General features: G+C 39.8%; 1 protein-coding gene across 5 annotated transcripts in view; it reads right to left on the bottom strand.

Moving 5' to 3' along the window:
- Positions 1-21,618, bottom strand: part of CNKSR2 (connector enhancer of kinase suppressor of Ras 2) — a 382,062-nt gene that overhangs the window by 198,505 nt on the left and 161,939 nt on the right. For 3 of the 5 annotated variants that reach the window (XM_040338243.1, XM_040338244.1, XM_040338247.1), the window contains exons 10-11: positions 6,813-6,959; positions 4,092-4,136 (exon numbers count right to left, since the gene is read on the bottom strand). The exons of the other annotated variants lie outside the window; for them this stretch is intronic. In XM_040338243.1, coding sequence (XP_040194177.1) covers positions 4,092-4,136; positions 6,813-6,959 — 192 coding nt within the window. The remainder of the gene's footprint in view (positions 1-4,091; positions 4,137-6,812; positions 6,960-21,618) is intronic. 5 annotated transcript variants of the gene reach the window in all.

Raw genomic sequence — 21,618 nt, 5'->3', positions numbered from 1 at the left:
CATAAATGAACTATTCTTTTTTTTCCTGTACTTCACTAAGAATCATTAGGTAGGTCATTGCCTCAAATGGAGTGTCATTTTTAGAAATTGTTCAGCCATTGATTCTGCCATTTCATATTTTCTAACAGGTCGTTGCACCCAAAATTGAGTATGTCTACGTAGATAATTAAAGGTTTAATGATATCTTTGACAGATATAGTAGTTTTATAGATATTTTGCAGCTCCCGTAAAGTAAAAGCACAAAAAGCATTTGATACATACAATCGAACAACAATAGCAGAAGTTGCCCAAAGGGTGGCGGTAAAGAGCTGAAAAACTATGTGGTTTGGTGAATTTTGGCTGAAAATATTCTGCCGTGTGTATGCAGAACAAGTTCACGGCCAACACCCTTTGGACCAAAATGCACGGAAAAGTCCGATGGAAGTCCGATCATGTGTATGAGGCTTAAGGCTTCGTTCACACTGGTGTGCTGAAAAACGTGGTATGAGTTTTCAATGTGTTATTAATGTTTTTGGCTCCCAGCATGCACCTCTAAAACATGGATATGTGATCCAGAAACATTTTTTAATTCCATCCACTAACCATTACAGTCATCTTTTTAGTGTCTAGAAAATGAAGAGGAAAAGAGAAGAAACCAACAAGCCAAAAACAGATGATTCTGTAGCTGGCCACAAACATGATCAGCTTATCCTGACATTCTCAGCCAGGTTGGGTGAAGACCTTATACTTCTGGTCACAGAAAGAATTGAAAGCCCTCCAAGATAAGAGATACTGGGAACTGGGAAATGTCTGCCTACTTTTCGTCTTCTTACCATTCAGCTTATTATGTGCACTTGGCTAGGCAAAAACGCATGATTACTGGACTGATAAAAGACTGGCCTCTGGATATGGATAGTGCTTCAACTACATATTCCCTGACAAAGCAGATGGGGTGAGATAAGAACATTTGATCCACAGATCAAGAGCAAACATATAATAGGAGATTTAGATTGATCACTATACTGCCTTGCTATTACCTGTAATATCACCAGTATAATACCATCTGATTTGTAAACCAGGTTTATAGTACCAAGCACACTGCGACTACTCTCTGTCGATATAAATGACCATACACCGCAGCCTGCAATGTTGTAGCAAATAAAAATACAAACTCGGTTTGCAAGTAATTCTGAAGAATTCTAAGAGCTTAATTTATTTTGTACCTAGGGTTGATTGTTTTAACAGTTGTCTTAAGAAAGAGTGAGTCAAGAGACTAGCAATGACAATGATTCATAGTCTGAAGAATAAACATATCAAAAAAGGAACATGAAACCTTCAAAGTAATTGTAAAGGGAAAAATCTTCTTTTTTTTTAAATAAAAACATGTTACATGCACTTACCTGCTCTGTGCAATAGTTTTCCTCCTCTTGACAGGCCCCCCTCCAACACTCTGAGCTCCTTCTCTTCTCGTGTTCCCTGCTGGCGCTTTTAGCCCCCCTGGGCAGTGCCCCCATAGCAAGCAGCTTGCTATGGGGCACTCCCGAGCCTCCCTTGGTGTATTCATTAACACAAAATGTTTGGCTCAGCCCCACTCCTTCTCCATCCCCCTTGCTGTGATTGACAGCAGCAGGGACCAATGGATCCTGCTGCAGCCTCTGAGGCAGTGAGGGGAAAGAGAGAGAGCAGGGCTGGATTGACATCAGTATGTATAAGAGGGGGGCTAGGAGCTGCACACAGAAGTCTTTTCCTTACCTTAATGCATTATATGCATTGAAGAAAAAAAACTTCTGCGTTTAGAACCACTTTAAAGTGGTTTTAAACCCTTACATATACCTACTAAAGTGACTAGCCTCAGGTGATACACAGAGATAACACATATCCTCCTACATAAGCTGTACCTGTTTATTTGCAGCCCATGCTCCTCAACAGCTGTTCAAAATACACAGTCAAAAGCATCTCTTAGCTTCAGGATGCAGGATCTGATGTCACACATTGCACAGCACAGAGAGGAGAGCTGAGTGTAATCTGAGACCTGAGTAAAGCGAATGGACACCCCCTCCCCTCTATACACAAATCCCTTAGGGAAATTATCACAGCTTAGGCTGTCAGTCACCTGTGGTGTGCTGGAGTGGGGTGGGACCATCCTCCTGGATTGCTTAGCGGCAGCATAAACTGTCAGAAGTAACTCATTCAGACTGCAGAGTAAGGAGAGAGCAGCCAGTATTCACTAGGTGATATAGATTGGGATAGTACACATTATACAAGGATATGCTTTGTTCATTTTTCATTTTAGAGGTGTACCACCATTTTAAATACAGTAAGGGGTGTAAATATGATGGACCACTTGGATTTTTTTTTTTTTGTTTTACCAGTCAGCCCTTTGTGTTTCCATTGCCTCACACAGACAATACAGACATCCCAAGTGCATGCAAATAATTGTGTTCCTTTGGGCTGATTTTTCCTCACCAAAGCCTGTAGGGACGCAGTCTTTGGTGCTCAACATCCCTCTACTACAATCACCTTTTTTATACAAAACATTTCCTTGTGTTCTAAGCCTGAGGGTCAGTTCACACCATGCGATTCATATGCAGTGTGATTTGAGCTAATTCATTTTAAATAGGCTCAATCGCACTGCACCAAAATCAGGTTGCATGGTACTTCCGAAGCTATCTGGTGCAGGAAAATGCAACTTGCATTTGTGGTGTCATTAACCGACACAGACTGCAGATCTCAACTGCATTGTGCTTTGAACACAGTGTGGGAAACATGCATGGAAGCCACATTATGTGTGAACGGTCATACAAGACAATATATGTCTCCTGATAATGAAGAGATGGGTGGCCAGTAACTATACAAGAATATAGAGTCACAGCAATAGAATAATGTCATTGCAGAATTTTTTTTTTTTTTGAAGAAATGAATCCACCTGGCTGACCATTTAGTGGGCTCGCTCTGCTATACTGTTTGTGTCTCACTTACGTATTTGTACTTGAACCCACCATTACAATAAGGATCTGGAATGATGGGCTTTAGGCTATAATCAATACACAGCTTGATTTTACAGAGGTTTGCTTTTTACATCTCGCTCAGCTCATTCAGAATTCATTGACAGATGCATTTGACCAGCAGTTGACCTCATTCTGACATGTTTCAGTCTGCCTTGGCATTACTATAGACTTCTATGAAGTGAGAAGCAGTTCTGACATGAACAAACACCCGTCGTCATACGCCCCTAATGTGATCTTGGAAAAACACTTCTATCAAGGTCCCTGAAATACAATGATGCTTTTAAATATAGATGTGTCAGAAGATATGCACTCTAAAACGTTCATAATTAGGAAATAATAAAGGTGACGAAATGTGAAATGTAAGCCTTGCTATAGATGCCTTTTTTTTATGGATTCCCTCATCTACGCATGCCAGGTGGATGGAGGAATCCTCCCTGCTGTGCCATTGTATTCCTATGTCAGAATACACTGATCAGCAGTTGCTGATCAAAAATGTTTTTTCAACAGAAGTTGATCATTAGATTGACTTACGTGGAGCAGAAATGTCCATAGAAGGATCAAAATTCAGCCGGTTCCTGCTGAACCAGCCAAATTTCACTCCATCTTTGGGCAGCTTAAAGTGGAAGTAAACCCTTCAATTTGATAGTTAAAAAAACAGTTAACATTCCCGGCATGCCGGAAATGCTAGCTGTCACATTTGTTTGTGCTCTCAACCAAACTGCCAAACCATCCAATGGCTGGTTTCATAATAGGTCACATGTACAGCATCATGGCAGTTGCAGATTAAACAGAGGTAAAGATGGCCGCTTCCTTGGCTGAAAACGATAGGAGGGTTTACTTCCACTTTAAGGTGTGCCAACAAGCTGTATTTAGATAAACAGTTTTGCCCTACAATCGAATCTACAGCATCAAAACTAGAAACTCACATAGAATGGTTTATTCTCCTCCAAACTCCCAGAGCTGCTAGCGGTTGATACTTGTTTTAATTATAATTAAAATTACCTGATTTGATTGATCCCCAAGATCGATTATAAAAAAATAGCCCCAACCCCTCTTTTGGAAAAAAGAAAATATCTAAAAATCTAGTAACTTAAAATTGCTTACTGATATACGTGTCCAGGAATAAGTTTTCATTTCATCATCATACCACTAAAAAAATAAGACGACACTCATTATCATTCAATTTTAATGTCAATAAAATATGCAGCAGAAGATTTAGCCATTACATTAAACTAACAAGTAGTGAGAAGGTGGATTTATAACGGAATGGCAGCGGTTTTAATGAGGGCCTTTAAATCAGCAGTGCTCTAACTATTGGCTGGGCATGCCATAAATTACCCAAACAGGCACTATAAAAGACTGCTCTACAGCAGTGCTGCACAATTCTGTGTCGGGACCCTATCTACACCATATGATGTCAAGGCTCATCACACTGGATCCCATTCTCTGGCCTACAATTGTACAGCAATGGCTTTCTCTGATGCAGGCACACAAACATGCTCATTTCCTATTCAATCTGCAATCATTACTTCTTTTTTTTTAGGAAACAGTTACAATTTGCTGGCTGATTAAAGCAATGAATCCAAAAGAGGCCAAGCAATGAACAATAGCACATTTACTTCACAACAAAAGGCAAGCCTTGGACCCAATGTAAGCTGTTTGAATGATGTACTTTAAAGGATATCGACATACACTAAATTAAGAGGGGAGCATTCCATTCAAATCGGTCTTCTATAGGCTGATATATGCATAGTTAGAATTTATACAGCTACTGAAACTAGCAGGCTTCCATTTTGAGTTAACCTTTATCGTATGGTCTATATGAAAATCAGGTATAGCTTAAAAAAGACCAGTAAAACAAAAATGCATCAAAAATTGTTATTTCAATGCTACAACAAAATTCTCAGCTGTATTATAAACTTTCAAAGTAGATCTTGTTTTTAGTAAAAGTTGGCAATAGTTGACACTTTTTTGCTTTGAAGTCTGTGCCACATTGCCGATATCTTCCCCAACTTACAGTCTTGATACACAAAAGGAATCAACAGGAGATCTCTCCAAAATAAGGGAATTCCCCTCTTATGCTACATACACACGATTGGAAATTCCGATCGTGTGTGGGCCCCATCTGACTTTTTTCCGTCTGTGTTTAGAAATAGAACGTTTTTTTTTTTTTACGATGGAAAAAAACAAAACAATAGGAAATTCCTATCGTCTGTGTGCAACTCCGATGAAGAAAAAACCCACGCATGCCCAGAATCAAGTTGACGCATGCTCGGAAGCATTGAACTTCATTTTTCTCGGCTCGTCGTAGTGTTTTACGTCCCTGCGTTTTGGACGGTCGGAATTTGGGCTAAGGCCTCGTACACACGATAGGTTAAACAGAGGACAACGGTCTGATGGACCGTTTATCGGTCAAAACCGATCATGTGTGGGCCCCATAGGTTATTTAACCATCGGTTAAAAAAAAGCCAACTTGCTTTAAATTTAACCGATGGAAAAAAAACGATCGTTAGTAGGCACAACCATCGGTTAAAAATCCACGCATGCTCAGAATCAAAGTCGACGCATGCTTGGAAGCATTGAACTTAGTTTTTTTCAGCACGTTGTTGTGTTTTACGTCACCGCGTTCTGACACGATCGTTTTTTTAACCGATGGTGTGTAGGCACGACAGACAATCAGTCAGCTTCATCGGTTGACCGATGAAAACGGTCCATCGGTCCGTTCTCATCGGATGGACTGATCGTGTGTACGCGGCATGACAGTGTGTATGCAAGACAGCGGAATTCCGACAAAAAATTCCATCGGATTTAAGGCCATCGGAAACTCCGATCGTGTATACGGGGCATTAGGCATTTCTTGTACGGTGACAATTTTAGGTTTTTGCTCCATTTACGTCCTTGTGACAATGGTCACTCTGACAAATAGAGATGGTGAATCTCCCCAGTGGGAAAACAGAAATAAATAAGCTGACAGGGGTTCTAAACTTTCTGTGCTCTATCCAAAACCAATAAAACAATACATACAAATTGACTTTAGATATTTTTTTTTTTTTACGTGAATGACGATTTGTGATCTTCACACCTGCTGTCAACAGCACAAGCACACACATCAATGGGCTAAAAATACATACAGCTGCATTCTTAGTCTGCGGATGTGTGGGCCTGTAACAGTATTGCATATGCCCCGTAGCAATCTCTTCTCTGTTCATCATGGAGATAAATGGAGGTGCTCCAACAGCTGCCGCCAGCTGTCAAAATCAATGTAGCTCAGCAGGTGTGAAGATCACAGATTCTCAAACTTGCGTAAGGGTAAACATTGAGACAGCTAGCAAGTTATTTTTTATTCTACAAAAGTCATTTTAGACTAAATGAGCTTTACCAGAGGCTGCCTATAAAAAGTTCAATAGGAAGTTGGCCAGGTGTAAGGAAATATCTATACAAAACAATGGTCATTTTGAATTACTGGTCTTTAATATTATGGTGGCTTCTGTGCCACAGAGAACAGGCCATTATAGTGGGCAATTTCAGCCTCTGTTCAATGTAGGGCTGCTGACCAGTATTTCCCAGTTGACCTTAGACTCCACCAAGCTTTAGGAGCCAGGAGAACCACACAATGCTATCCCTTGGTTAAAGTAAAATGGAAGTGCAAAGCTAAAAGGACTCTAATCTTCTTATAAACTAAATTAGACATAGTTTCTGCATGCTACAGCCAAGTCATTTTCAATCCCCACTTATATTTAGCGTATAGCTTCCCTTTAAAGCATTATAGTAATTTTCATCTATGGCTAAAATGAAGGCGAATGACTTATGATTAAGCTTAATTACCTGCAGAGCAAGGGGCTTCCATCTCATATTTTTCAGTAAAGCTGGTGCTGAGGTAAGCATGCTCTGAGGTCGCTTTTTCAAAGTTAAGATAACACCACTCGGGTCCTCTCGTAGTGCATTCACCAAATTTTTCAACTGCCACCCCACCTGGTAACCAGCAAAATTATCACAATATAATTGAGGTACAAAAGTCAGAACGTAATGATCCCCAATTACATAACAGGGCAACATGGATACATGTGGAAAATCTAACCAATAAAATAAATCAAATACATACAATTATTCCAAGGTAAAAGTTTTTCAAAACTTTATGCAACACGCTAACAATTACCAACGCTTTACCAGTTGACTGATAACCATTACCTGTCATAAGTGTCCTTAATCTTAGTAAGTACCAACTTGTCTTACTAACACTGCAGAAATCCTGCATCCTCTTGTGTAAGCTTTAGGCTTTTAGAATAACAATATTTCAAAGCAATTTTAGGCATTCAAAGACCATTCACATCAGTCCTTGCCCAAAAAGAGCTTACAGTCTTAGGCTCCCAACAATCAAGCAGGCATACATTAGTTTACACAAGTTTTGGGTGGACTCAAAATGTATCTACCAATTGGAGGTAAAAGAAAAGAACAAGTATAAGTGGAGACCAAAAACAAACATGGGGAAAAGATAAAAAGGGAATTCACATGGTGACCTAGGTGCAAGCTCAACACTGCAAGACAACAGTGCTACCTATTGTGACAACAGGCTGCCCTACAATAATTTATCAGTTCGTTTTTGTTAAAAACCTCTTCATATTATGTGCATTGGCCACACAAAGCCCTACATGATGCAAACCTCATATTTAACAATTATTCTTTTCATTATGAAAATGCTGACTTCTACAGCTGTATATGGCTTCTATACAATATGAATTAAAAATTGAGCAGATATTTTTGTAATACTTTTGTCCACCCAAACTCCATTTGTAGGATTTATTTTAGATAACCACACCTTTACTAAAAATAAATACATTTAAAAAAGTAGACATTCGGAAGAAGTGGGCTGCCTTACCACACATAAATACTTTACTCCCTCTAACTAAACCCACAACAGTAAAAATTAATCTGTATATGCAGTAGAGCATGCTCATTATACTCACTGTGGAACCTAAGGGATTAATCCTGCACATTGTGTAAAAAGGCTGTTTGATCTGGTCTTCTCTGATCCTCCCCTTCTTCCACTGTCCCCAAGCAATTTTGCTGATAGTACAGAGCCTTGGGGGCACACTGCACATGCTCAGTTTGGTGTGTATTGCGAGAGAGGTTTTTTTTCTTGGGAGGTGCATGTGATCAGCACATGGGCAAATCAACACTGTCCAGCATCAAAGGACAGTCAAAGGAGAATCATAACTCCTCCTACAAGCTTTAACCAGACGATGATAGAAGTCACAAGACTGCTATATACTGCTGATGAGAAAATGTATTTTACAGCTTATATTTACTAAAATAAATACATTTCCATGATTTGTGTACTGTAGTAGACATGTGCATTTGTTTCGTCCGAATGCATTTTCGTCCGAATTTCGGGTATTTTCATTATCACAAAGTAAAACGAACGCACAGAATCTAAAATCTAAAACATCCGTCATAAAAAAATGCTTTATTTTCATTTTCATTGCTACAACAGTTCAATATACATAGGAGATTCGACATGACGCTGACAATAGCAATCTGTGTCTATCGAACCTGTGGTCGAATGTGCCTAACCTTAACTCTATTAGTCCAAGATTATTCTACATAGAGAGGAAAAATTTGACATTATAGAGATATAGTGTTGGGGTAGACCATTCGACATGAACAACGAAGATTCGACAAAGCAGCGAAAAACATACAAACGTCAAATCTGTCATTGAAGGCTTATGGTGTTTGTTGAAAGTTCTAAGAAGATTCGACAAGCAGCTAAACTGTACGACGCCGCAATCGTACATTTCCGGTCAAATGCTCGGCCCATAGGCTATGGAAGAATTCAAATGTTGCTTGACTAGTAGTAATAATTTATAAATATAATTATTACTAATGTCATACATTAGAATTCTTCTATAGCTAAATAAATACATTTTTTTGGACGAAAACAAAATTGCACATGTCTATACTGTAGGAGACCGTACATATCGAATACAGGGTCCTGGGTTAAGTATCACTTTAAGTGTTGCATCCCACAGCCTCTACCATGGGTCTGATTTACTAAAGGCAAATAGACTGTGCACTTTGCAAGTACAGTTGCACCAATTTTGCCCAGAGCTTAGTGAATGTGGTAAAAAATACAAACAAAATGTTTGCTTACACATGAATGAATGAATGAATGAATGAATGACCTCTGCAAAGCTTCACCACGTTCTCTAATATCTGAGGAAAATGCAAATTGCAAAGTGCGTAGCCTATTTGCCTTTAGTAAATCAACCCTTGTGTGGTAATAGCCATTGATAATGGAGGATGCACAAAAAAAAAAAACACAAACACTTAAAAAAAAATTATATAGATTCAGAAATACAGACAGATGAAGTTTAATAAACATCTCAGGCTGCGTACACACGGTCGATCCAAAGCGATGAGAATGGTCCGACGGACCGTTTTCATCGGTTCACCGCTGAAGTGGCCTGATGGTCTGATGTGCGTACAAACCATCAGTTCAAAAACCGATCGGGTCAGAACGCGGTGACATAAAACACACGACGTGCTGAAAAAAACGAAGTTCAATGCTTCCAAGCATGCGTCGACTTGATTCTGAGCATGCACGGGTTTTGAACCGATGCTTTTGTGTACTAACCATCGGTTTGGACCAATCGGAAAGCGGTCCATCGGTTCGATTTTAAAGCAAGTTCTAAAATTTTGGACCGAAGGGCAACGGACCGATGGGCCGTACACACGGTCGGTTTGGACCGATGAAACTGGACTTCAGGCCGTTTTCATCGGTTTGGACCGACCGTGTGTACACGGCCTCAGTGATCAAAAAAATGCCATTAGTTACATTAAAAGGACCAGTAGTAAATGCTGTAGAGGTGGAAGGTTAAACATCCAAGCTCAAATTTTACAGGAAATATTTTCACACTTTTGGCTTTCTATATGTAAATTGTTTTGTTGGCTACTTTTACTGAAGTTACCTTCTGAATATAATTTTTGTTCAGTTTTCCTTAGCGAAGTTTATAATGGGAGTACTACTGGCATGCAGTAAGCTCATACAAAATGCAATCGCTGAGCATCTGTTTTAGAGAAGTACTCTGTTTTAACTCAAAGGAACTCTGCCACACCAAATAATTTAACCCAGCCCATATTAATAAAGGAGAGACTAGGTACTTGCCTCTCCTGCTTGCCGTGCTGCTGACCAAGGCTTCAATCACTTTGAATATTACCTCAAATAGCACTACTATAGGGACACCTCCAGGAGTGCCAATAACTTTGATCCCTCTAAGGCTCTCAAAAGTTCCTCCTACTGACCTCATGTTACCGCTTTCTCCTATAGTGATGGTACATCAGCGGGCGGAACCAACGAGAACTGTTAGAAACCCTATTTTTTCCAGCAGTTATGTAAGCAGGACTAACAAGGGAGAGCTGCAGGTGATTACGGCTTTATTTTGCAGGTATTCCTTGGTAGCAAAACTAACCAGTGAAGGCTGTGGGGAACCAAGGATACTGACACTCCTAGAAGTGCTAGCTTTCCAAAGAACTTCAGGGGGTATATGGCAATATTGTCTTAATTTTTCCATTAAAAAATAAAGTTTTTGTTTGCATCTCGGTGCTGCCAATCTTCTGTAGCCTCTTTTAGCCACTTTCTGTCTACATATTCTCACCCAATCAGTTGTACACAAATGCTTAAGATTAGCTTCCCAACAGTGACAACAGCAGACAATGTTTGCACATGGTGTATGGCACAGCTACTTGTAGTCTCCACTAAGGCCCCATGTGACAGGGTGACAATGTAGGAACACAATCAGGTGACAGTTTCCACCCCAAAACCGGAAGTGCCTAATCAAGACATTTCATTGATCACCAGATACTCTATAAGACTTACGTTACACTTGTGGTCGGGGGAGCAGTAAAAACAAGCAGTTGAGCCAGGTCAGCTGTACAGGTGTATTCACCTGCAGTGACAAAATTTATCCTGAAAGCCAACTGTGACCCATTTGAATGAATTGGGCTATGCCAAAACCACCTTGCAACCAAGTGCAATGCACGCAGTTGTGACGTGTTGGTGCGGGTTTTAAGGGGTTCAAACAGGCTGTGAGAAGGCAAAGTTATGTCTCATCACTGCCTCTCAAACACTCTCTGAAAGGTGATTCGCTTAATGAAAATGGCAGACGTGTAAAGGTAACAATTTAACCGATTAAGACCCGGACTATTATGCAGGTGAAGGACCTTGAAAATGGAAAGTAGAGGGCGCTCAACCACCCAAGGTGATTGTGATAAATAGATTACCACACAACATATGTGCAAAACTAATTAATTAATTACCAAATTAAATGTGAACAATGATTCCATAAAGATACAAGAGATATGATTCAATATATATCAGAATTGTCCCCTGCAAACGTGCGTAAATGAGCAGATTCCTCTGCAATGACAATCAAGCAAAATTCACTGTGCAGAAAAACAAAAAATAATAAGAAATCATTTGAGTCCCAATATCATGCACTGAAAGCCAGAACAAATCTTGAGATTGCTGTAATCTTCCTAGTGTAGAAAAGTAGAGAATACCACCACCATACTCTTCAATTTAAAATTATTCCACCCGAGGTGCTTTGAATATAAAATGCTCTTACCAGAGCCTGTTGACTACTTTATTTAAAAAGATAGTCACATAGGCCAGTGCAGGATTGTGCCTACACACACATGGATATGGATAAATTGAATCTTGGTTCCAGACGTTCCAGATAGGGAAGATATGCAAAGAAAAAAAACAGTAGGCGCAATAGCGTGATACCGTTTAATCTTCAAAACAATAAAAAACATGGACAGCCAAATGGCCTCTTACTTTAAAAGTGCCTACCCGGCACTGGGACTGCAGGCCTGTTACCGCCAATCCGCGGTTCAAATTGTGGGTTGGAAGGATCGGATACCACCGCCGTAGTTCCACCTTCTTCTCCTTCCTGTCAGCTCACCAGAGCGGGGGGGGTCACGTGACCAGGACTGCCTCCGACGTACGTTTCGATTGACCGTCTTCAGGGGGGCGTGGCAACAGGCTCTGGTAAGAGCATTTTATATTCAAAGCACCTCGGGTGGAATAATTTTAAATTGAAGAGTATGGTGGTGGTATTCTCTACTTTTTTACACTAGGAAGATTACAGCAATCTCAAGATTTGTTCTGGCTTTCAGTGCATGATATTGGGACTCAAATGATTTCTTATTATTTTTTGTTTTTCTGCACAGTGAATTTTGCTTGATTGTCATTGCAGAGGAATCTGCTCATTTACGCACGTTTGCAGGGGACAATTCTGATATATATTGAATCATATCTCTTGTATCTTTATGGAATCATTGTTCACATTTAATTTGGTAATTAATTAATTAGTTTTGCACATATGTTGTGTGGTAATCTATTTATCACAATCACCTTGGGTGGTTGAGCGCCCTCTACTTTCCATTTTCAACTTCACAATCTATATTGTTCTATGAGGAGCAGCTTTTTGTAGTTTAAGTTAGTTTATTTGTATTTGGCGCGGAATTTTCACCATTTTTATCAGGTGAAGGACCTTGCCCCTTTTTGCGATTCGGCACTGCGTCGATTTAACTGACAATTGCGTGGTCGTGCGACGTGGCTCCCAAACAAAATTGGCATCCTTTTTTTCCTCACAAATAGAGCTTTTTGGTGGTATTTTATCACCTCTGCGTTTTTTTTTTGCGCTATAAACAAAAATAGAGCGACAATTTTGAAAAAAAAATCAATATTTTTTACTTTTTGCTATAATAAATATCCCCAAAAAAGATATAAAAGAAAACATTTTTTTTCCTCAGTTTAGGCCGATACATATTCTTTTTCCTATTTTTGATAAAAATAAAAAATAAATCACAATAAGCGTTTATCGATTGGTTTATCGAATATATATATATATATATATATATATATATATATATATATATATATATATATATATATATATATATATATATATATATATATAAGAATTATAGCGCCTAACCCTATTTTCCAGGAGTCTGATGGTGACTACTGGGGGTAGGGATGGCTGACATACATTCTCATGATGCAGGTTTGTGGGCATTGTGGGTGATGGACAAGAAAGAACATTGGGCGCCAGTTACTTATGTTTTAAACAGAGTGAAGTTCATTCACTTCACAGCCACCTGGATAGGCCTCAGGCTTCAGGTCTAGCAGCCAGCAACTGTACACACATCCACCCAGGCTGAAGCCCTGGGGTGGGAAAAATGACTCTGATCCCCTGACTTTTTTTCATTAAATAACTTTTCCCAGCATTAATACCAGCTAATCTGATTAGCTGAGAAAAGCATGTTTATCCATAACTGGGAGTATACTGTATGCTCATCATACTAATGTCAAAAGCAACAGTGCCACCTACTGACAAAAGGGAGAAGTCGCATTGAATTGGATTTAGAACAGAAGTCATTTGCCCCCTAAACAGTACAAATTAATCAGGCTGGCTACCACCCAGCATAACTCAATTTACCTGTAGCCCTACTTTTAGGACGAGGGTGCTATATTTTTATTTTTTCCCTTCTGTTTGTGAACTATCTGGACTTTTGTCTTTTTACAGCCAGACTAACTAGGTTTTAAATGCAAGTAGCATTTGGTACAATGTACATGTATACAGGGTTAAAACTTAATGCATGTCAAAATCCATTGTCCCAGCAAGTTTTTTTTTTGATCTGCCATTGCAGTGAGCTACTCATTAGGTCTCACCCTTTACTTTTAAGCAAAAACTCATAAAATATATGGAAATCTCACTTTTGCTTGCCTAATATAATTCATTCAACAAAATGTTTGTAAAAACAATAACATTATGCTTGGCAGCTAAGAGAGATGCTGAGAATGCCAAGTACTCAGCCAGTACCTGAATGAGTTTAATGTATGTACTTGCTTGCCTATCTCTTCGAGAAATGAATCCTGCAGAGAATACAACATTTCCTCTTTCTGTCAGGGAGTTCTGCACTGCAGAATTAGTGTTGCTAACAAATGAACAATTGTACATGACAGTAAGAGCATTAGCACCTGCATTTTGATAACTCACACAGAGCTAAAATACATGGCTTTTTTCAATCAGTCAAATAATTAATAATGATCATCTCCAGTGGATTTATAGCAGATGCTTGCCGTGAAAAGATCCCTACATGGATTACAAAAAAGAAAATGTGAACTCTTTGGCTGCCTATGCAAAAATTATTGCATGGCACAGACCGCTATACCCATAAACAGGCTTTATTACAGATTATATCTAAATCTATGTAAACGCCTGGGTAAAACACTTGGCACTGAATCACATCCCTGTGTTTTCTTGGATGCCAAGCATTTAGCTTTGCCAGTAGACAATCTCACCTGTGACTACTGGCCTGTGTATACTAGCAGCTACAAAATAATAAAATGATAATCTTAGGCCATCATTTGTTGTGGGTTGTCTGAAGAGTAGGGATGAGCCGAACACCCCCCGGTTTGCATCCAGAACATGCGAACAGACCAAAAGTTCACGCAAACATTCAAACACCGTAAGTCCATGGGACTCGAATGTGAGAAATCAAAAGTGTGAATTTTAAAGAGTTATACCGCGTTTTCCCGAAAATAAGACATACCCATAAAATAAGCCATAGCAGTATTTCTGAACATTTGCGCAATATAAGCCATACCACGAAAATAAGACATAGTGATTCTGTATGTGCTGCAAGCTGAGGCATAGCGGAGGGAGAAATAGAAAGTGAAAGTAAAAGTCTCCTCAGTGAAGTGAGGAGCAGGACGCTCTGCTTTAGGTATTGTGTATCCTCAGGTGAAGAAGTAAAGCTGTGGCTCCCGTTTTACTCAGCAGTGTGGGTTTCTCTCCCAAAGCAACAGTCTGTGGGTCTCTCTCACCCCCCACAACCACCAGTAAAGCTGCTGCTTAATAAAAATAAGGCATCCCCTGAAAATAAAACAAAGTGTGTCTTCTTGAGGAAAAATAAATATAAGGCGGTGTCTTATTTTCGGGGAAACACGGTATGCAAGTTCTTGTCATAAAAAGTGTTTGGGGACCCGGGTCCTGCCCAGGGGAGATGCATCAATGCAAAAAAAAGTTTTAAAAACTACCATTTTTTCGGGAGCAGTGATTTTAATGATGCCTAAAATGAAACAATAAAAGTGAAATATTCCTTTAAATTTCGTACCTGGGGGGGGGGGGGTGTCTAAAGTATGCCTGTAAAGTAGCGTTTGTTTCCCAGGTTTAGAACTGTCCCTGCACAAAATGTAATTTCTGAAGGAAAAAAAGTAATTTAAAACTCGTGGCTATTCATGAATTGTTGGGTCCAGGCAATACAGAGAAAAATCATTGAAAAAAAAATGCTATTTTTTTTCAATGACTTATCTGTATTGCCTGGACCCGACAATTCATTAATAGCGCAAGTAGTTTTAAATTACTTTGTTTTCCTTCAAAAATTATATTTTGTGCAGTGAATCAAGATTAAAAAAAATAAAAAATGTGTGGTGGTCCCCCCCAAATTCCATATCAGGGCTCTTCAGGTCTGGTATTGATATTAAGGGGAACCCCACGCAATTGGAAAAATGGTGTGTGGTTCCCCAATAAATCCATACCATACTCTTATCGGAGCACGCAACATGGCAGGCCGCAGGAAAAGAGGGGGGGACGAGAGAGCGCCCCCCCCTGAATCGTACCAGGCCACATGCCCTCAACATGGGGAGGATGCTTTCGGAATCTGACAAGGGCCTTATCCCCATCACCCTTGCCCGGTGGTTGTGGGGGTCTGCGGGCAGGGGCTTATCAGAATCTGGAAGCCCCCTTTAACAAAGGGGACCCCCAGATCCTGCCCCCCCTATGTAAATGTGAATTGGTAACGGAGTACATTGTACCTCTACCATTTAACAAAAAGAAGTGTCAACAAAGATAAAAAACCACACACAATGGTAATGGACTTCAGGGGGACCCCTGTCGTTTTTTCAATGACCTTTCTCTGTATTGCCGGGACCGACAATTCATGAATAGCCGCGAGTAGTTTTAAATTACTTTTTCCTTCAGAAATTACATTTTGTGCAGGGACCGTTCTAAACACGGGAAACATGCACTACTTTACAGGCCTACTTTAGACACCCCCCAGGTACGAAATTTAAAGGAATATTTCACTTTTATTGTATCATTTTAAGCATTATTAAAATCACTGCTGCCGAAAAAAAGGCAGTTTTTAAAACTTTTTTTGCATTGATACATGTCCCACTGGGGCAGGACCCGGGTCCCCAAACACTTTTTATGACAATGACTTGCATATTAACCTTTAAAATTAACACTTTTGATTTCTCCCATAGACTTTTAAAGGGTGTTCTGCGGCTTTTCGAATTTGCCGCGAACACCCCAAATTGTTTGCTGTTCGCCGAAACTGGCGAACAGCCAATGTTCGACTTGAACATAAAAGCTCATTCCTACTGAAGAGTAGAAGATGCACAATTGCCAACATTTGCCCATTTGATTATTACTATTTTTACAGATTTAGCCCAGGCAGTTTACAGTGTAGGAACAACCACCATGGAAAATGGCAGCCCACCAATTTCACTCAAAAAGTTGAAAATAGAAACAGTAAGGAACAGATGAAACTAATAACAGTAAGAAACATGCTAAAGAGAAAAACTGGACAGACATGAAACTCTACCCTTACATTAAAAAAATCCTGCCTAAACACACACCTCATTTGTATAAAATATTCATTTCAATAGTTTCTATTAAATTTTGTAAAGATAAATATATATATGGAGGAACAATAGAAGAAATTAGTGTCACATTACATGTGTAATTACCTGACACAGTTTTGCAAAGGTAATGAATAAAGAGAAAATATGAGACATCAAAGCACATAATGATACACTAGTTTATCAAGATAAAGCGCCAAGGAACTGAAGAGTGGAATCGAAGTTTCCAGATATAATGGACATGCCCCAACTATCTACGTAGTATTGAATAGAAGTAGTTGACAAAACGCATTCCAATAAGTAGAAAGAATAACAGATACTATGGATAAGCTCTTCATTGCACTGCTTCTCAACTATATTATCACAGGTTGGGCACAGGTTCATGTCAATCTAGGCTCAGAGGGTGTGGGCTGAAAGTGGTATTAAACCCAAAATCAAAAACGTAATATATATATATTATAGCTTATCAAATAATAAAATGTGGTGGCTGTATTTGTTTTATTTTTTTAGGTATTTTGCCCTGTGTTTTCAACTGGTGATCTGACCAGTAACACCCATCTTGTATTAAGACCCCTTTTACACTGAGGCGCTTTGCAGGCGCTATAGCTCTAAAAATAGCGCCTGCAAAGCGCCCTGAAAGAGCTGCTCCATTCACTCCAGTGTGAAAGCCCATAGGGCTTTCACACAGGAGCGGTGCGCTGGCAGGGCGTCAGAAAAAGTCCTACCTTCAGCTTCTTTGCAGTGCATTGCACCGCTCCTAAATCACCCCTACCCATTAAAATCAATGGGCAGCGCCGCCGAAGCGCCGACAAAGCACCACTTTGCGGGCACTTTTAACCCTTTTTCGCCCTCTAGCGGGGGTTAAAAGCACCCCGCTAGTGTCCGCAAAAACAACAGTAAAGCGCCGCTAAAAATAGAGGCGCATTATCACACATAGGACACTCAACACTAGTGAGAAGTTATACTTTTTCACCCTGGTAATGACTTGTATTTCAGCATTTGTTCTACCTAATTATCTCTCCACCAAGCAGCTATTATGACCCCAGTGCTGACAGAGAGGGGCAAGGGTCATATAAGTCAATAAGGATTCTGTGTAAAATGTCCTCCTTATCAATTGATGTCAGTTGTTAGGATGCTAGCCCACATGGTGCCCAAAGTTGTAATGCTGCGCGCTAAAAACATATGCCTTTCTGTAAGACCCCTTTCACACTGAGGCGCTTTGCAGGCGCTAGAACGCTAAAAATAGTGCCTGCAAAGTGCCCTGAAATAGTCGCTGATGGCTTTCACACTGGAGCAGTGCACTAGCAGGACGGTAAAAAAAAAGTCCTGCTAGCATCATCTTTGGAGCCGTGTGTATACTGCTCCTCCACCACTCCCGCCCATTGAAAGGAATGGGCACCGTGGCTACACCGCCGGCAAATCGCTGCTGCAGCAGTGCTTTGCGGGTGGTTTTAACCCTTTTTCAGCCGCTAGCGGGGGTTAAAAGGCCCCTGCTAGCGGCTGAATAGCACCACGAAATTGACGGTAAAGTGCCACTAAAATAGTGGCGCTTTACTGCAGACGCACCCACTGCCCCAGTGTAAAAGGGACCTAAAAAAAAAAAAAAAAAAAAGGCTTGATCCTGCTGGCTTGTTCATTTTTGGCCGATTTGGGGAAATTTATGGGCATTTTGTAAATGCACTCTTGAAGAACCCAAAAGGCACCCCATGGTGCCTAGGCACCCTTGTGGAAAAAGGCTGGACTAGAGTTCTGCTTTAAAAAAAATTTAAGCATTTGTTTAAAGTTCAAATTTAATTGGCATAAGTATCGTAAAAGCTTCTTTGGTCATATATGATTAATTAGCATTTTATTCACAATCATGCTTAAAGACCTTATAATGGATTGTATGAAGCCAAAGAAAAAAAAAGAAGCTTTGCATCTACTGAAATACAATGAATGTACACACAATGTCTCTTTGACGAACGCTCCCCCTTCCAGCATTAGCCATCGCTCTAATAATAGTTTTTTTTCATGTGAATGAAGCAATCATGCTAGTAATGAGCTCACAAGTTAAAATGTATAAAGGACTATTGTCAGATTAGAGTGAAATAGAAACCGCTTCCAAATCTATAGTGACAGAGTATGCTAGAGACAAAAGAATAAGTTATACAATAGAGGGGCATTACCAACCACAAATCGCTTATCTAAGGCATGGTTACAGTGCCTACAGCTATGAAAAATCTCTGATCGCAAACCAATTTGTGAATAAAGTTAAACAGCATAGATAGAATGAGCAAAGTACTGTACAAATGTTAGGCAGCGTGCACAAGTACATCAATTGTAATCTCAGTGACAATCCAGCACCCACTGTAGTTGACAGCTCTGGCCATCTTATCTTGCCACCGTAGTGATATTTACAAATGAAAAAGCTGCCAGTTGGCATTACCATTTTGAGACCCCCCGCCCCTTCCACCAAACACTATAGCTGTGTCACATAGAAAACTTTGTATTCAATGTAGTGGATTTACTAAAAGTATACAGTATATACTCTGCAATTTTCAAGTGCACTTTGACTCATTTTCCTTAATAAATGTAATGCTCCACATTGCAAAGAATACCCAATCAGATGCAAGGAAAATAACCACAATTTTTGCTTGTACATGATTGGATGATGGAAATCAGCAGAGCTTTATCACATTTACTAAGCTCTGGGGAAAATAAGTAACTGCACTTGGAAGGTACACAGTCTATTTGCCTTTAGTAATTCCACCCAATGTCAGTTTTATGTGGCTTGTCTGACACAGGATTTGTGTATTCCCATCCTATCAGATTCAGACACATCGGTAAACAAAGCCTAATCTCTTCACCGAGATAGCTCTAGCGTTACAAACTTAAAGTGGTTGTAAACCAGTACATATATCCAGTGAAGGCAGCGCACACTCTCAAGAAACGCGTCGTCTTTCCAGTGAGATCATTCACCCACGCCTGTTTCCAACTCTCACTTTAAAGCGTCTTCACCGTGGCCGAAGTCTCTCATGAACCGCAGTAGACATGTGCACAACAAAAATTTTCTTATTTTTTTGTTCCGTTTCGTCTCGTTCCGTAGATTCGTAAAGATTCGTAATTTCGTAAGACTTTTCCTATTCGGACCCGTTCGTATTTCGTAAGACGCACGTTTTCCTATTCGGACCCGTTTGTATATTCGTAACAGTTTTATTTTCGTTTATACTGAATGATCCGTAATTCTGTCTAATTTATTTCCGTTGATTCGAAATTCGTAATTTTGTTCGATACTCATTTTCGTTTAATGGATTCATAATTTTGTACTTTCGTAAATACATAGCAACACACGGCTAATCCATATTAAGATATACTTTCTCTTAACCCCCGTACACATGGTCTGGCTTTTTGCCAACAAACGTCAAAATTAGCGTTTTCCAAAAAATCAGACCGTGTGTACGCTCTATCGGACAAACTTTTTTGGTTTCAAAAGTCCGGCCAACCCCCTTCAGTCAAAAATCCACGGAAAAGTTTGATCGTGTGTACGAGGCTTTACACTGTACAATGTGACTCAGCACAAAAGAGATAAGCTGATTGGCTAAGATATTAAGTAATCACTCACTAACTACACTGCCCGGTCGAAAGAACGATACAAGTACACAAATTTACGAACAGACAAAGAAACGGATTTACAAAACACACAAATGAAAATAAATAAAAATACGAACAGACAAAGGATTTAAAATACAGAATGCAAATCGTTCGTTATAGATGTCATTTTCGTTCTTTTGCTTTCTTCGGTGTTTCGTATTTTAGTAAGATTGTCCAATCATACGTTCGTATTTTTGCTTGTTCGTTATTTTGCTTATTCGTAATTCCGTATTTTGGTTCTTTCAGCTTTTCGGATAGTCAAATTGATACGAATGTAAGAAAACAAATTTGTACGAACATCCATTCGTTACGAATGAAAACGCACATGTCTAAACAGTAGTACCTCAGCAAGCTCAGGGCTTCTCCTCCTGCCGGACTGGACTGTCAACTGATGCCACCTCCCCTTGTTGGAATCTTTACATGCCTGAATTTAACTTAAAAAATGTGAGTTGCTTGTATTAAGTGTACATTAAAAATGTGTTAAACATCTGCACCTAGAGACGCCTATCTCCTCGTCTTTCCAGTGTTTTTGGAACACGGTTCCTCTGTGATGGCGGCCCTGTGTGTCGGATTTCTCATCATTTCCCCTCATGGTCATTGGACTATTAATACTGTTTTATGACCTTGGACTACTGTCGTTGTTTTTACCCTTTGGCCTTGATTATTGTACTGAGCTAATGTTCATGCCACATTACACTATGGGATTGGTTGCTCTAGTTCTCTGTGCCTTTACTTATATTACTATATCCAGTGAAGTGACTGGCCTCAGGTAATACATAGAGATGAAAAACAAATCCTTCTATATAAGTATCGGTTTAAATCGGCAGTCTTCTCTTCTCTACATCCGTTTAAAGTGCAGAATGCATAAAGCTTGTCTGAGCTGTCAGAAAAAGTGAGTGAAAAGCTAAAGTCACATTTTGCAGAGCTGACATCTCTCTTCACACAGCACCCAGGAACAGAGCTGTGGCTGTCAATCAGCTAAAGGTCCCTCCCTTGTCATCTTTTTTCTCTGTTGAGTTGGCCCACCCTTTGCAGCTATAAAAGCTTCAACTCTTCTGGGAAGGCTGTCCACAAGGAATGTGTCTATGGGAATGTTTGACCATTCTTCCAGAAGCGCATTTGTGAGGTCAGACACTGATGTGGACAAGAAGGCCTGGCTCGCAGTCTCCGATCGAATTCATCCCAAAGGTGTTCTATCGGGTTGAGGTCAGGACAATGCCATCACTGAAAGGTAGTGAGTGAAAATGTGATTGTATGGGAAAATGCCATATCTAAATGTAGGAGTAAGGG

The sequence above is a fragment of the Rana temporaria genome, chromosome 2 (genome assembly GCF_905171775.1).
Source record: "Rana temporaria chromosome 2, aRanTem1.1, whole genome shotgun sequence".
In the NCBI taxonomy this organism is placed as follows: domain Eukaryota; kingdom Metazoa; phylum Chordata; class Amphibia; order Anura; family Ranidae; genus Rana; species Rana temporaria.
This window is presented reverse-complemented; position numbering and strand designations above follow the sequence as displayed.